At 36.2% G+C, this 17872-nt stretch overlaps 1 protein-coding gene across 1 annotated transcript; it reads left to right on the forward strand.

Annotated features, from left to right (window-relative positions):
* Positions 1–297: 297 nt before the first annotated feature.
* On the forward strand, positions 298–7024 carry LOC111878257 (uncharacterized). The gene is made up of 20 exons (XM_023874766.3): positions 298–1611; positions 1772–2168; positions 2283–2370; positions 2477–2658; positions 2749–2885; positions 2993–3059; positions 3271–3418; positions 3539–3638; positions 3740–3815; positions 3907–4089; positions 4186–4346; positions 4460–4562; positions 4657–4873; positions 5001–5287; positions 5424–5545; positions 5663–5807; positions 5882–5974; positions 6086–6159; positions 6346–6399; positions 6490–7024. Exons 1-20 carry the CDS (start codon positions 590–592, stop codon positions 6785–6787), a joined length of 3954 nt encoding a protein of 1317 aa, XP_023730534.1. The 5' UTR covers positions 298–589; the 3' UTR covers positions 6788–7024.
* Positions 7025–17872: the final 10848 nt, after the last annotated feature.

Here is a 17872-nt window from a genome sequence, read left to right on the forward strand (position 1 = left end):
TGTAATCAGCTTTTTCGGAAAACAATGCAATTTCAACCAATAAAAATATTTCAAAAATTAATTAGAGTTGTCTAAATGGTAAAATGGGATGTCTATTTAGCCGACCTTATGAAATATTTCAATGATTATAACGAACGGTCCAATTTTAAGGGTATTTTAAGATACACTATGGCTTGTTTTTAATATGTGAAAAGAAGATCAATGATTTCATGTTATACTTTTGGGTGTAAATATTTAATCTCAAAAGAGTTTCTTTTTTTTTTCTTTTCTTTTCTTCTTTTTAATTGTTTGGTTTTATCTTACTTTTGGTTTTGGGTTTTTTCATATAAAAACTATTCAAATTATATATTTTTTTAAACTATAAAAACAAGAAAAAATCCAAAACTTTTAGCATTTTATTTGAAAATAGACCACTTAAGCCATATTATAAAAGTTTAGGTACTGAAATGTAAAAGTATCTGAAACAGAAGCACCCAAATTGTAAATTATTTCATATCAGCAATTCATGCTGCTATTCCTTCAACCACCTTTGTGCAGATTTACATATCACGGTACCGGAATCAGCTCATCGGAGATTTGATGCTACACAATGTCGTTGGTTCAACGACAACCGACCGATTCGTCGGACTGCATGCTACCGGGACCACCCTCCCGCAACAATGGTGGATCCGCTGACCTCGTATCAACCGGCCTCCTCGCATATGCCGCCGGTAGCACCGTCCCTATCCTCGATACTCGCTCCATGCAACTCGTCTGCGTCTTTCCTATCCCTCCTCCTGTTGCCACATCCGGCACCAGCAGCACATCCTCCTCCTCCTCACTGTCCCCTTATGTCACCTCCGTCCGTTGGTGCCCTACCTCGCTCCGTCTAGACCTTCTCTCTCATGACCTTTCTTCGTCCCACTCTCACCTTCTCCTCGCCGCCGGCGACCGCCAAGGCCGTATTTGCCTCCTCGATCTTCGCCAGAAATCAGCCCCTCTGCTCTTCCTCCAAACCGATCAGAACTCCAAACTTGGAATCCAAGACCTTTGTTGGATCCAAGCCCGATCCGACTCATGGATAATCGCTGCCCTAATGGGATCATCACTCCTCGCTCTTTTCAACATCCCCACCGGACGTTGCTTCTTCAAATACGATGCATCGCCGGAAATCTTCTCTTGTATTAAACGTGACCCCTTCGATTCCCGCCATTTATGCGTCATAAGTTTAAAAGGCCTTCTCTTGTCAATCAAAGTCCTTGGGGACGTGTCTGATTCTGATGTCGTATTGGAAGAACTCAAAATCCCTACCGATGTCTCTGAGTTGAATAAGCTTGAGAGAGAAGTCGGTATCGGCGTTGGTTCAGCCGCTACACTTAGTAATTCCCCGGCAACGGCGACGCTTCCCACTTATGCAGTCAAACTCGCATTTTCGCCTCATTGGAGGCACATTTTGTATGTTACTTTTCCGAGGGAATTAATCGTGTTTGATCTGCAGTACGAAACGGCTCTGTCTCATTCCAGTTTACCGAGAGGATGTGGGAAGTTTCTCGACGTGTTGCCGGACCCAAGTATGGAGCTGGTTTACTGTGCTCATCTCGACGGCCGGCTTAGCGCTTGGCGGCGAAAGGAGTGAGTAAATATTGTCGCTTAACCAAAGCAAAGCATATATGGTTTGCTTATTTGTGCCATTGTTATAATCCATCTCTAATTACAAAGTGTCGTTTAGAATTGCATAAGGTTTAGGAGTTTAAGGGAATTGGAAAACCTAATCATTTGCACATCACTGCAGAGGAGAACAGGTGCACGAAAAGTGTATGATGGAAGAATTGATGCCCTCAATTGGCACATCTGTCCCAACTCCCTCAGTTCTTGCAGTTGTCATCTCTCAATCGGATGCCACCCTCCAAAATGTCGGCAAGCATTTTTCCGATGGACATCAACCTTCATCTCCTGACAACGAATTTGATCTGGATTTTGATAATCCTTTTGATTTCCGTGATGATTCACATATCATTTGTAGAACACATTTTATATCCATTTCAGATGATGGAAAGATATGGAATTGGCTTCTGACTTCCGAAGACCCTACAGATAATCCAAAAGATACATCTGACCCTGCACATGTTACAGAAGTCCGTAAAGATCCATCAGCCTCTACTGTAAGCCAGGATAAGCTAACACTCAAGGTTAATAGTTAATACTTGATACTAAACTATGACTATTCAATTTCTATAAGTTCAAAGTTATGATTCTATTTTCCTTATAAATCATGCATTTTGTGAATCAAAATCTTGGTGCAGATCAGTCTTGTTGGCCAACTTCATCTCCTTTCTTCAACATTGACATTGTTGGCTGTTCCTTCTCCTTCTTTGACAGCAACTTTGGCAAGTGAGTTGTTTTCTCTGTAATTTCCAATTTTCCATATGCTTCTTTAAAACTTCATTTTTACATTCATCACTTAGTGAATGAGACATTTATGATATATGATGTGAAGGTGGTGGAAACCATCCTGCTGTGGCTGTTCCACTTGTTGCTTTGGGAACTCAAAATGGTTCGATTGATGTTATTGATGTTTCTGCAAATGCTGTAGCTGCAAGTTTTTCTGTACATAATAATCTTGTAAGAGGATTAAGGTGGCTTGGAAACACTAGACTTGTCTCATTCTCATATAGTCCGGTATTAAACATACTAAAACCACCAAATTCATCTTTGAATTTTTTTTTATAAATATTTTAATTATGAAAGTTAATTATGTACTTAATACAGGGAAGTGAGAAGTCTGGAAGCTATGTGAATAGGCTTGTTGTTACATGCCTTCGGAGTGGTCATAATCGAGCATTTAGGGTTTTACAAAAGCCTGAACGTGCATCAATTAGAGCTCTACGTGTGTCATCTTCCGGAAGGTTGTTCTTGAAAAGGAATATTGGTTGTTTAATTTGCTACTTCACCTAAATATGGAAGTGTTTTTTTTCTTTTTTGTTTAAGTATGGATTCTTGATATATTTTGTAGGTATCTTTTGATCTTGTTTCGTGATGCACCTGTGGAGGTTTGGGCAATGACAAAGACTCCAATTATGGTAAAATGGCTGATTGTTTTCCTACTTTCAAAGGATAATTACAAGTCAACAAAGTGGCCAACTTTTTAACCCTTTATCTCAATTTCACAATGGAAGAAACTGCAAATGTTAAATTGTTCCAACCATAAAAGAACATAAAAACTTTTGAAAAAGAAAGAATCATATTTGCAACTCTACAAAAGTATTTATTATAGTATTTTTCTTTTTGCAGCTTAGGTCTTTAGCTCTTCCATTCACAGTTTTGGAGTGGACTCTTCCTACTGTTCCACGTCCCTCTCACAGTGGAGCCTCTAGGCAATCTGTATCTAATTCTCAAGACAACACTTCTGCAGCATCTGAAGGAGCCTCTACAGACACCAGTGAGCTTCTTCTATTCTCTGCTAAATCTTACATACTTGATTTAACATTTTATACTTTATCTCTTTCTTACTGTAAATTCAATAAGGTTTTCATCCTCAAAACTCAAAAGTAACTTGCAGATGGAGCTCAAGAAGATTTTACAGAGACCTTTTCATTTGGTTTAGTAAATGGCTCTTGTGGGGTGTTTGAAGTTCATGGACGAAGGATCCGAGATTTCAGGTAATTTTTATTATCCATTTCTTCCATATATATATAGCATTTTTTCTTAATCAATTTTTTTTATATATTATAAGTTGATGATACATATTTGTTATTTCCAGACCAAAGTGGCCTGACTCCTCTTTTGTTTCTACTGAAGGGATGGTGACAGCTATGGCTTATCGTATGCCTCATGTGGTTAGTTTCTTTTTTTTTTTTTTTTTATATATATATAATAGTATTAAAAGATTTTGTCACTACTTATTTATATTTATATATGTGTAAAAAGGTTATGGGGGACAGATTAGGAAATGTAAGGTGGTGGGATGTGACAACTGGACAATCTTCCTCTTTCAACACTCACAAAGAAGGCATTAGAAGAATTAAATTCTCCCCTGTTGTTCCTGGAGATCGCAGCCTTGGACGTATTGCTGTTTTGTTTAATGACAACACATTTTCTGTGTTTGATCTTGTAATTAACTTGCTTTCTTACTCGTCATTTATGTCCCATGTTTTCTGCTACTTCCAATCTTTTTTTTATTTATTATTATTATCATTTTTTTTTCAGGATTCACAGGATCCTTTAGCCAATTCCCTATTACAGACACGGTTTCCAGGAACACTTGTGTTGGAGCTTGATTGGTTACCTGTACGAACTGACAAAAACGATCCATTAGTATTGTGTATTGCTGGAGCTGATAGTAGCTTTCGTCTTGTTCAGGTTAACATGTATGCATCACTTTTTTTTTTTTTTTTTTTTTACTTTGTTTTCAAGATATCTATTTACAACCAAAACATATTATCCAATACTAACATTGTATACTCTTTTTTTTTTCATGCAGTGATAAAAAAAGTGGTTATGATGCCCAACCTGGATCTGTGAAGGAGCGATTTAGGCCAATGCCTTTATGTTCTCCTGTATTACTTCCTACACCACATGCCTTAGTAAGATTGACTTTATTCACACTAATATCATATGGTGTATATCTTTTTTATTTTATACTATTAAAATATCTTTTTTTTTTTTTTTTAACCATAGGCATTGCGGTTAATCTTGCAATATGGGGTAAAGCCTTCATGGTTTAACACATGCGGTTCAATCCCAGATAAGGGGGGAGATTCAGATTCCCAAATATCAAGAAGTTCATCAGCATCTGTTGGAGACCTTCGTAGTTATTTAATTGATTTATCACCTATTGGTGACTCTGTTGTCCCTGAGTTACTTCTTAAAGCATTAGAGCCTTACCGAAGAGAAGGTAAAGCTTTATTTTCAGCCTAAATGCAACATACTTTTCAAATTTATTAACCATATTATTGCACTTCTTACTATAAGTAGAATGATGTGATAATAAAAAAGTTTGTTTTGTTTTTGGTTTGAATTAGGCTGTGTGCTTGATGATGAGAGGGTGAGACAATATGGTAGTATTGTGAATAAAGGTTGTGCTGCAAGGTTTTCTTTTGCAGCTGCAATATTTGGTGAAACTTTGGAGGCTTGTTTTTGGTTGCAATTGCCTCGTGCATTAAAGCACTCACTGAATATGTTGGCTACAAAGTCTTTGCAAAAAGCACCTGTGAAATTGCCATCTACCATTGATGAGTCATCTGTACTAAGTAGGATGTTCACCATGAAGAGAAGATCTGTACCAAGGTTAACAAACTCAAATTCACTCGTAAGTTTTCTTTTTTTTTTTTCTTCTATTTTTACGTGGTATAATTATTTCAGATGGAATTTTGGAATTTCTTTTGTTTTCTTCATTTCATTCCTTAGCCATATTGTTTATTTATTCCATCATGAATGGATGACAGAGTAATGGTGAACTTAGGATGATGGCTTTTGCACAAGAAGAGTTGTGGGAAAATGCTAGTGAACGTATTACTTGGCATGAAAACTTGGAGGGTGAACAAGCTATTCAAAACCAAGTCCATGAGTCAGTTTTCATCTCTTTCTCATTTTCTCTTAAGATGTTTGTAGTTAGAATTTTTTTTGTTACTAAGGAATTGTGGAGTTGATGAATGATTTATTATTATTTATAATAAATAAATAGGCTAGTGACAGTTGGTAACTTGGATGCTGCTGTGAATTTACTTCTTTCAACTCCTCCAGAGAGCTCCTTCTTCTACCCAAATGCTTTGCGTGCTGTTGCTCTTTCCTCTGCAGTCTCAAGATCTTTGAATGAACTCGCAGTTAAGGTAACATGCAGTTTCCATCTCATCTTTTTTATTTTATTTTTCCACCATAAATTATTTCTTTTTTTATTTATTAGGTGGTTGCAGCAAATATGGTGAGGACTGACAGGTCATTATCTGGCACACACCTCCTCTGTGCTGTTGGGAGATATCAAGAAGCTTGTTCACAGGTGCTGATTGCTCTCATGTCATTCACCTTCATTTTCTTCTTCTTCTTATTATTATTAGATTAGATTTAGAATTCCATCATGAATCAAGATTGTTTTTATTATGTTTGTCAGTTGCAAGATGCAGGGTGTTGGACAGATGCTGCAACCTTAGCAGCAACACATTTAAAAGGAAGTGATTATTCAAGGTATTTTATTTATTAATCTCTTCTTTACAATTCAATTCTTACTTTAATCAGTGGTACATATATATTTACTACTTATCTTGTATGATATTATATATATAATAAAACAAGACAACATTTTATTTCTCTCAAGTCTTCATATTAAGAGAAATATTTCCAATTAGTTTTATGGTATTTTTTTGAGTGTAGGGTAATGCAAAGATGGGCAGGACACGTGTTAAATACGGAACATAACATGTGGAGGTATCATCATTTATTTTCAATAAAAATAAATAAATAAAGGTTTTCAAAATTACGTAGCGTATATGTATGCGTATGTGTCCTTAATTTCAGGGCCCTAATAATGTATGTAGCGGCGGGATGTTTACAAGAAGCATTGGCGGTGCTGTGTGAGGCTCATCGACCAGATAGCGCAGCGATGTTCATCATAGCCTGCCGGGAAATTCATGGGGAGTTTATAGAGGGGTTAGATCCAAACGACGACGCATCTGCCACGATCAAGGAAAAATTGGTTGTGTTACGAGGATTAAACCCAGAAAGTGAAGAAGTTATCGGTGTCGGGGAATTATACACAAAATACCAACAGGAATTAGTTCATCTCTGCATGGATTCACAACCATATTCCGATTAAAATTTGGGAAATTCCCCAACCTACGTACTCATATTAAATCATATTGTACTACACATAACAATAACAAGATAAAACCTCACTATACACCAAATTACGAATTACATCCTTGTGGTTATATATATTCACTTACATTACGAATTTAGACTACACCTTTAAAATTTTAGTAATAATAATATCAGTCCAATGTATGTATTTTACCCTTTTCACCTTGTTCCTTGTTACATTAGGTTAAGTACGTTCATGAGAAGTAAAAAAAGATTAAAAGGAAAACAAGAAAATAATTGCCTTTGGGGTGGGAGTGGGACTCGGACTCGGACTCGGACTCGGCCACCTCTCTCTTTCCTAGTTTCCTTTCCATATATAGGTTTTTCTTGTTTTTTCAAGGATAAATAATACAAAAGACACTAAGTTTATATCAAAATTCTAATTTAAGAATGTGTTTTTTTTTTCTCAAATTTAACACTATGTTTTTTAATTTTTTTACAATTCTAACCACTTGACCGGTCAACCAAGTTATCAGCTAACGTGACATGATGACGTGTCAATTTTGATTACATGACATGTTGACATGAAATGTTGACGTGTCAAATTGATTTTTTTTTCCACAAAAGACACTAAGTTTACATTTTTTTTTTTATTTTGACACTAAGTTTAATTTTTTTATTCAATTTTGACATTTTATTTTTTTTGTTTCAAATTGAACATCATTTTTTCTAATTTTGTTCAATGTTGACCATTTTCCATTTGAAACCGTATAAATATATTTTTTTATTAAATTTGAAACTGTATAAATACATTTTTTTCTTTTAAAAACCACATTTTTATATAAATACAAGGTTTTTTTTTACTTTGACCAGGGTTTGACCAATCTTAACCTAGGGGTATTTTGCGTATTTTGATTATATGTTAAGTTTGACCATGATCTAATTAATAGGTGACGGGTAGAGCCGATATTCAGAGTAGAGATTTATTCAGCTATTGTTCGGACTGAGATGTGAGTTTTCCTTACAGTACTTGTGTGTCGAAGGAACCAATGCCGACCCACTAGATTATGTATCCTGGTATTTAGGATGATGTTATGCTAGTTATATGATAGGTGAGTAGATATGTATGATTACCTATATTTGTTGGATATGTGTTTATGTTATTTGTTGCATATGTCGACATATTGTGGTTGGGTTGAGGCGGTCCTTCTTTGTGCTGAAGGTCAAGATACCCTGGTTAGTCCAGACATGCTGTAGGCCCTGCGATGCGGTTCAGTCAGGTCGAAGGCTCGTAGAGCGGTCCAGATAGGTTGTAGGCCATGTGAGGCCATCCAATCAGGCTGAAGGCTCATTTTTGAATGCTATTGTTGTTATATTGTGTGATGATACTTTGGGGGAACTCATTAAAGTTTGGCTTACGGTTTCAGTTTATTGTTTCAGGTACTTCAGAGGATCGTAGGAAAGAGAAGGCATGGTCGTGCACATCTTCCTGTTTTTATGACAATGGATCTTAGGATACTTTGATGTTTATTATACTTTTGAAATAATGTTTTTGTAAACACTTTATGGTTAATTGGTTGCTTTTGAAAAAATTAAATTTCTTTGATTTTTGGGATGTTACATGTTTCTAGTAACAAAGTTCCAATAAGATATTCTGTAATATCGAAGACTCGGTCTGTGAGACTTTGGAATCTTGATATCACAGGAGATTAATGCACGTTAAGTTGGAATTCTATCACATCTTAAATAGTGATAGGAATTTGGAATTGTGAAATGAGCATCATTGGAATAATGTCCAATTGATTTGTTCACAAAGGAAGGACCACAGAAAGGCATAGTATGCATGTTCATAACATGGCACGACTGATTTTAATTCAAGTGGTTAGTTGATTACTCGAAACATTATACAATGAATAAAGTCGTAATTATTATGGTAAATAAATAATAAGATTATTTATATTCAATAGATTTGAGACCATAGTTAATTAGTTTATTATTGTGTTTCGGTTTGCATGTTTTACTTCTTCGATGATTTGATTATTTGAAATTCCACAGTCGCTCATACTTTTGGAAGTAAGTAGTGAATGGAGATTGTCATGAATTGAATTGTAGATTGTCTATGAGGATTAGACATTGCAATAAGATTGCTACAATGTTCATGAGTACTTAGAAAAATAAGGATTTTGAGTATTGGATAATCCCACACTCAGATAATTACTTCATGGATTCTATCACGAATAATTATGAGATGATAATATCTTTTATTCTTTAAACGGAGATATATGAGTTGTAATTTACATGTCGGTTATGTACTGGTATTACGAAGACGCATCAGTAACGTGATGTCATAAAACATAGTATCATGCATGATTTGGTGTGTAAAAGATACAAGCATAAAAGTCAAAGTTTATTCGTTCCTTTTGCCCTAAAGGAAAAAAGCGATATCTTTGGGCCCCTCAGTGATTTTTTGTCGACATTTAAAGTGTTTGCCCGAGCCCAGACTGAATGGATGTGTTCAATTAGTAGTCTGAATTCAGTCGTCATAAATCAGGAAATCAAGAAACAAAATCTTGGTTTGTGAGATTGATTCTAATCCATGTCTCATGTCCATACGATATCTTGTAGAATGAAGGAATATATGATCACTTATCTTGGGGCCAATGTCTGATTATATTAGAGTTTGACAGTGGCTTTGGAAAGCACTATTTGTTGTTTGGTTATATTTGCAATTGTAGTTATAGACTTATCCAAGTGGGATATTGTTGGATTAAGGTGTCTAAGCTTATAACTAAATTGGTATAAGCTTGAAAATAGAAGCAAAGTCCTTTTGGGCTACCCTCATAACCAGAAATAACTAGAAATGATATTAGAGGAGAGAGAGAGAGAGAGAGAGAGAGGGAGAGAGAGAGAGAGAGAGAGAAATGTTTTGTTAATATATTATGTGATTCATATATTAATTGGGAATATATAATTGATATGTTATTAATTAATTAACATGAGATCAATAGCTAAATAATTGATTTGTTCATTTATATGGTTTATAAATTAATAATAAATCAATTAGAACTAATTAGTTATTAATCAGAATTAATCTGGAATTAATTTGGGATCAATTGAAATTAATTAAATATGTAAGAGGTGAATTGTTATTGTTCAATAGTTGAACGAAAGAAGCAATTCTAAAAACCTCAATGGCATTGATGGTTTTGGAGGCTCCTCTAGGGTTTCTAGAAGCCTCCTGGTTACATAAAAGGAAGGGATTTGAATTATGATTAAATATAGTATTTAACCAATTCAGATTATTCTTTGCTTGCAAGTTACCTAAACTATAAATATGACCCCAAGGCATCAATTGTCATTCATTTCCTTCCTAAGAAGCATAGGAACGAACTTTATTCACCTCCTCTCTCTCCTTTTTTCATTCTAGGGTTTCTAGGTTTTTAGGTGTTAGCCATTTGTTAGGCGTGTCAAACCCAACAAATAAATGGGTACGATATACTCCAAAAGAATCCCACTATATTGCACTAAAAGGTAGTACAAGGTAAGTAGGGTCGATCCACAGAGACATGGGATAATCAGTCCATACCTCTTTGCACAAGGTACTATGGTCACTAACAGTAAAAGGGGGGTTTTAGGATGCAATGATTAAAACAAACACTTAAAAACACAAGTAATCAGCTAAATGAGTGAATTAAATTCAGAATTTGTAAGGACTCCAACTCTATGTATGACAACTTAGCAATGCGATTCCAAGATAACATGATATTTGCTCAATTCTATCTTAGTTGGTACTGGTACTTGAAAGTGTTAACAAGCTCTAACACTTCTCATTCGCCACATTAATTAACCAGAACAGGCTCTTTGATTAAACCTAACCTTACTAACCTAATCTAAACAAGCTCTTAGAATTAGATTAGAAATTTGCATTAAGCTTTATGTGAATGTTCCCAACAACACCCAATACTCCTCACAAGCTCGGGAGTGTAAAAGTGTGTGAAACGATTTACACTAAATTCATTCAATGGAAATCAATTTAGTGCTTGTTACTTAGTCCAATTCACAAAACAATTACGGATATTGCAAATTAGATAACTTGAATGACCTAACCCTAATTCAAATGGCCAATAAGAATCACAATTAGAATCAAACATTAGATTGAATCAAAATCAATTTCACTAGATAGAAATTAAAAGCAAACATCAAGTCATATGATTGAAATCACAACTATGAAGTCAAAACATGCACTTGGAGAAACTAGGGTTCTAGCCACACATGACTAGAACAAAATCACAAGTCAAAATATGGAAATAATATGCAATTAAAACTTACAAATAATAGAAATAATGTTTCCAAATGATAAATGATCAAATCCTTGCAAAAGCCTTCGAAATCCCCTCACCAATAGTGCTCTGATATGATGTGTGTGTCCCCAAATGACCCAATTCCCGTGATATGAAAAATAGGAAAACTACCAAAAGGCAATTTTTGGGTCGAACACGGCCCATGTCAAAATAGAGTAAATCAACACAGGTCATGTTGAGTGAAAAATGGTCTTCAATCCTCAATTCCAACTCCAAAGTTCGATGCTCAAAACTGCTCAGCTGGGCTAACACGGCCCGTGTCAAAATAGGCTAAAATGACACGGGTCGTGTTCAGCAGGGTCAAACTCTTCTTTTATGGTCAACACGGTCCGTGCCCATTCTGCGGTATAAAACCAACACGCCCCGTGTACCCCTCTGACTCCAATTCCAAACTTCAAAATTTCAACTTTTTCGCTTTGCGTCCGATCAACCCGAAATCTTCACCAATGCTTCCCGGCCCCTTCAAAATCACAATCCAACCTCCGTTTTACCTGAGAAAGACATGAAAGTGTGCAAATAAGGTTGTTATAGATACTAAAATGAATATGATAAAATGCAAGAAGAATGAAGTATAACTAAGCTAAATAAATGCAGAAAAAGGGACTGGAAAGTGTGCAAAAAGGTGCACAAAATGCACCTAACACCATTAGAAACATTAGATTTATGGTGCTCGCTTTCCAAGGTTTTTCAAGAGGGAATTTTGTTTGGTTATTTACTATAATAATTAAAAGGTATGTAAACCTCAATGCTACATTTCTTTCAATTATTATAGAGTTCCCTTAGGGTTCTTGATGTTCATAGGTTATTGTTATCAATAGAGCAAACTTAGATCCAAATAGGTTGCATGTGAAATTAAGGGTTAAATTTTTCTGCCACATGTTTTAATTATAACCTATAAAACCCATCAGAACTATTTGTATACAAAGCTCCGAGCTCTTATTCTTCTATACAATATTTTATTTGAACAAGGTAAGTTGTCAACCCCGAATGGAAACTGAAATGGCATATTATCTATATGATTTTCTTTTATCAGATTTCCTATTTTGTGTTTCATGTTTTAAGAAAGCTACAAGATCGTGTAACATCCCGAGTTCAGAAGTGCAAGTTCAGGGTTCAATGTGTAAATGTGAAAGGGCAACTCGGCGAGTCCATGGGTGGACTCGGCGAGTAGGGTCGCGATTCTGGTCGCGTGTTAAGTGGCCAACTCAGCGAGTCGGCGGCTGGATTCGGCGAGTTGGTGCTGTGTGGAGAAAACCCTAATTTCGGAGGATGAGCCCTATTTAAAGGACATTATATCCTCTCCCTAGCCTCTTTACCCTCTCTTGAAGTCCAGAAACCCTATAATCGTGTATAACCTCCATTGATGAAGAATTAGAGCTTGGGAAGAGAACTTGAGAAGAAGAAGGTTGAAGATTAAGAGGCTACCATCTGGATATTATTGTAGATCAGGGATCTACTCCTCTTTTGGATCATTTCTGAGGTAACAATCTGTTACCTTGAGTTTCCTTCTTCTTGATTTGTTCTTAGTTGCTATTTTGGGGATTATGGCTTGAGTGGATTCAATTGCAAGTTTTGAAGCTAGATCTGAAGTTGAAACTTCAGATCCAAGCTGGTAATGATCCTATTTGTTGTAAAGGTGTTGCCCAAGAATGGTTGATGAAGCCCTTTTGTCCTAAACCCAAACCCTAGAGTGTAAAATGCTTAGATCTACTTGGATTCACGTAAAGTTTGCCACTTTACGTGATGGATGGCTTGTATAAGAGTAGATCTATGGATTTGAGACCATGCATGGCTTGGAAAGCCTCTGTACGGGTTATGAGCTAGTGGCACTCGGCGAGTTGCATGAAGGTGGGCAGAAACTCGACGAGTTGGAAGAACAACTCGGCGAGTTGGTTGAAGATAGCCTTGGACTCGGCGAGTCTGTTCTTGGACTCGGCGAGTCTGGTCGTGAGGTCCTAACATTTTTCTGGTTGAGCCGTGAATCGGTGAGTCAAGGGAGGACTCGGTGAGTTAAGTGCGAGGGGACTCAGAGTTGTTGGACTCGGCGAGTCTCGGGGTGACTCGGTGAGTTGAGTCGCGGATTGGGGAAGTTCTGAGCATGGGGACTCGATGAGTCATTGGGTTGACTCGGCGAGTTGAGTCAGTCAGGAGGTTGACTTTGACTTTGACCAAGGGTTGACCAGTTGACTTCCTGGGGCATTTTGGTAATTATTGGCATTTGTTTTGAGTTCAGTGTTGGTGTTGGCTAGTGGTGGAGATTGTGTCAGTGGTCGGAGCATCTTGGTATTATCTTTCAGTCGGCAGTTGCAAGGTGAGTTATCCTCACTATATCGACAGGGTCTACGGCACCAAGGCCGACCCTTTATCGGATTGTGATTCGGGTAACGTTATTATGTTTTGCTTTGCTATGTTTGCATCCGGTAGTTATGATGGTATATGTTAGAGACCTGATTAAGGTCGGTATCCTGGTATATAGGATGATGCTATGCTAGTGACCGGTTAGGTCGGTATCCTAGTTAGGATGATGTTATGCTATGTGATCTGTTAGATCGGTTTGTTTGGATACGATTCGTTATATGATTGAATGTTTATGTGCACATGGTTGTTGGACTGGGGTTGGGTTGAGGCGGGTCCTGCTTTGTGCTGTAGGCCGACATACCCATGGAGGACCGGTTATCCCGAAGGCCCAGCGAGCGGTCCGGATAGGCTGTAGGCCCCAAGAGGGCGGACCAGACATGCCGAGGCTCGGAGAGTGGACCAGGCCGACTGAAGGCCCAGTGCAGGCGGACCAGTCATACTGTAGACTCAGAGAGTGGACCAGGTGGATTGAAGGCCCGGTGCGGGCGGACCAATCACACTGTAGACTTGATGTATATGGCTAGACTCGGAGGGTGGACCAGGTGCACTGAAGGCCGGTGCGGCGGACCAGTCACACAGTAGACCCGAAGTGCATGGCTATTCTGTGTTCTGTTATGATATGGCATGTTGTGCATGTATGGTATATGTGGTTGGTATTTTGGGGGTATCTCACTAAGCTTTCGGGCTTATAGTTGTGGTTTAATGTTTTTAGGTTCTTCAGGAGACCGTGGCAAGGCAAAGGCATGATCGTACCGCTCCTCATGATTGTGTTTTATGATGTGGTTCTGGGAAGACTCTGATAATAATTATATTGAAAACCTTTTTGTAATAACTTTATGAAAATGAGTTGTTTTTGAAAAGTTTAAATTGATTGAATTTTTTAGACCGTTACAGATCGTTTGAAACCTATATACATATGATTTGAGCTTCAGCTTTGGTGAGTTCAAATTTTCCACCGGCCATATATTTTTTTAGATTGTTTTGGATTGGTTCTTATGTCATATTAAATTTATTAAAAATAAAAATTAAAATTGTGGTGATGGTGCATTTATTTTAGATCCAGATAAAAGTTAAAGAAACTTAAAATCCATAGATAATTTAGTAGTGTTATAATTTCTTTATGACAAAAATGTAAATTTGGTCATTGTGGTTTGCAAAAAACTATGGATAAGGTCTAAAAAGTTTCCGACTTGCATGGAAGGTCCAAAATCAAGAATTCTCTGTGGTTTTAGTCCAAAAATTAAGAAATTCTTGTGGTTTTGGTCCTTAGCAAACCTGAAAGGACGGTTTTGCCCTTTTAATTTCCTATTTTCATTTTTATATCCCTTTAACAATTTATTTATTAAAATTAAACAAATAAAAAAATTAGGACCACCTCTCTCTCTCTCTCTTAATCGGAGAACCACCCACTAGAAGGATTACTTAGAGAAACATCACCACCATGATAACCCTTTATTTCTCTCCAGAAGCCATCCCAATGCTCTTCACCTTCATATCCTTTGCAAATTCAACAACTTAAAGATGGCTTGGTTTTACCACCTAATCCACCACAAGTTGTAATCAAGAAGCTATCCAAATTTATGGAGGCAACTAGGAAGGTTGAAAGATGCATTTATCATCGGTCTTAAAAATTCAGATACCCACCAACATCCTCGTATCCCTTTTCCCCCTCCCATCCCGTATATCCATGGAGGTATGATTTCATTAGAAATGGATACATAAATCACCATGAATGAGAGAAAGGAATGTTTGATTTTGTAGTGGTTCTAGGTTTTGATTTCATTAAAGTTGGCTTTGGTTTCTGGTATATTAGATTTCACTTTGGTTACCTGTGCTTTTGGTTTCAAGTTGATTTCACATTTGAGTAATTTCAATCAATTCAGAACATTTGTAAAAGAATCATATATGGATTTTTGGGCATATCAGTATTCCATTCTTACTTTATGCTTGACTGCAAGGATTTGAAGCTCGAAATTACAAATGCCCAAAGGATTACACAATTGCCCATCCCTCGAAACCTACATTTGGGTGTGAATCGACAACGATTTGAAAGATACAATCTTGTGTAGGGGGTTGGCTATAAATCGACAACGATCCCAGATTTATGCATGTTTTTTTTATCTAAACTTGATTTTGGTGAGAAGTTTGGGTTTTTTTTTTCTCGAGTGGGGGTATGATGTGAAAATTGTGTGTTTATTAATTAATTGTACATAGAGAGTGAGGATAAGAAACGAGACCAAAAAAGAAGAAGGTGAAGTTGGGTCTAAACCCAATTAGGTTTTTAGTGTTCATAATCATCGAGGGGTAGAGTATTGAAGGATATGATTCGCCAGAGAAGAAAAAGTTCATCGGAAAGGGGGTGAGACGCCTATTGATTGATTTTAATCTATTGCGTGTATATGTTAAATTCACTTGTGACTTATAGGAAACGAATTGTGTTCTTGTGAAATCAAAAGGGAGATATAATCTTGAAAGAATTGTTGGGGAGTTGAGAGAGAGAGAGAGAGAGAGAGAGAGAGAGTGAGAGAGAGAGAAGGTTGGGTGAGATTTTATTTTTTATTTTTTTAATTATTTAAATACCAAAATAAATAAAGAAAATTGAAAAAAAGAAATGGAAAGTGTTTAACCGTCTTCTCAATTATGAAGTACGATGACGGACTAAGCAAGAGTATGAAAGTCTTTTCCTTTGTAAATCATTTCAACATTTGTCATGTTGGCATTGACAAAGAAGAAACTGTATCCATTTGTTATTGCATATAATTTGCTTGTATAATATTACAAAATTAATATGTTAATGATATTTTTAGTATAAATGAGGTGCATATATATTGTCGATCTGTTATTGCATATAATTTTATATAACTAAACACTTACAGTAATGGAATTTCTAGCAACATAGGGCATACAATTCAAAAACATGAAGATAGACGATGTCTACGTAATGCTTCACAAACTGATCTGCCATCTGCATTAAACAAACAACGTCCTCGAAAAATTCCAAGCAAAACTAGAAGAAGGATTGACCAAGCAGCAGGAGTACTACAACACCATAGAAACTCGCCCACGCTTCCTGAACTTTGCAATATTCGGCAACGTTCTCGAGAAAGGAAAGACACGTCACAACAAGATGCGGATAATCATCGCCTCCCTCCAGGAAAAAATCAAAGAAGCAATTGTCGACCAAGGAAACCCATGAAGGAATTCACTGACGATTAGCTACCGACCATTCCCTATCTTATGTCGGTTATGTGTGATTAGTTAACGTCCAACTAATGTCCTTTTTTGCTATCGTCTATGTAATAGTTTTCTTATCCTTTGTATTAACTCCATGTTCTAAAACAAGACGTTGATAAACTTTTACTTTATCGTTTGAACTTATTATCACATGCAAATACTTAAAACAAAACAAATGAAAACAAATACACACAATTAAAAAAAATATCAATGTTTAACGTTTTTAGAATCTATTTCACTTTTTTTTTGGAAACAACACAAAAGAAAAAAGATAAAAAATTCATCTAACTCGGGCAAAGCCTGAATTTTTTTTTTTAATATATATTAATTCATGGGCCACCCATTTACGTTTCGTATATTGGCATGTTTGCAGGTTTGACATGTCCAGTCACTACATAGAAAATAAAATACAAGAACTGTCCATGTTATTTACGAAATAAGTCTATATATAAAATTATATTTACATGAATGATGCATATGTTAGATGTACTACACTGTCCCACTATACATACACAAAATAGAAACAACAAAAGAGAATAAAAAACCAAAAACACACTGAAATAAGTAGTAAAAAAAATTCAACCAGTACGGATCACCACCTTCTAGTTAATTAAAAAAAATCAAGCTCCTTGCTACTGGCCATATCTAGGGGTGACAAATCGAGTCATCGTGTCGTGTTTTTTCTGACACGACGCGACACAACAATGTTTTATGTAACACGAACACGGCAAGATACGATGCCATGTTTTTTTAACTAACACAAAAACGAACCAATTAAAAAATGATAAACACGACACGACACGAAAAATATAATATAATATAACAATTACTTTATTTTATTAATATTTAATAATTAATAATACATAACACGACAAACGTGAAAAACACGACAAACAAATATTAAATTGTGTCAATTTGTGTCGAATTTTAAACACAAACACAATCACGATAAGACAAGATATTGTGTTTTTTATGTACAAGAATTCAAATTTAAGTTTCTTTCCTATTTAATTTCATATTGTATAATTTTTGTCCTCTCTTGTCATGCATATCCATACTACTGCACCAAACGCTCACTATTTTTGTCCAACCGGTGGCACGTGGCAAGTGGCTACGTCCTTCCCCTCCAACATAACAAAGTTTAAAAT

The sequence above is a fragment of the Lactuca sativa genome, chromosome 8, assembly GCF_002870075.4.
Source record: "Lactuca sativa cultivar Salinas chromosome 8, Lsat_Salinas_v11, whole genome shotgun sequence".
In the NCBI taxonomy this organism is placed as follows: domain Eukaryota; kingdom Viridiplantae; phylum Streptophyta; class Magnoliopsida; order Asterales; family Asteraceae; genus Lactuca; species Lactuca sativa.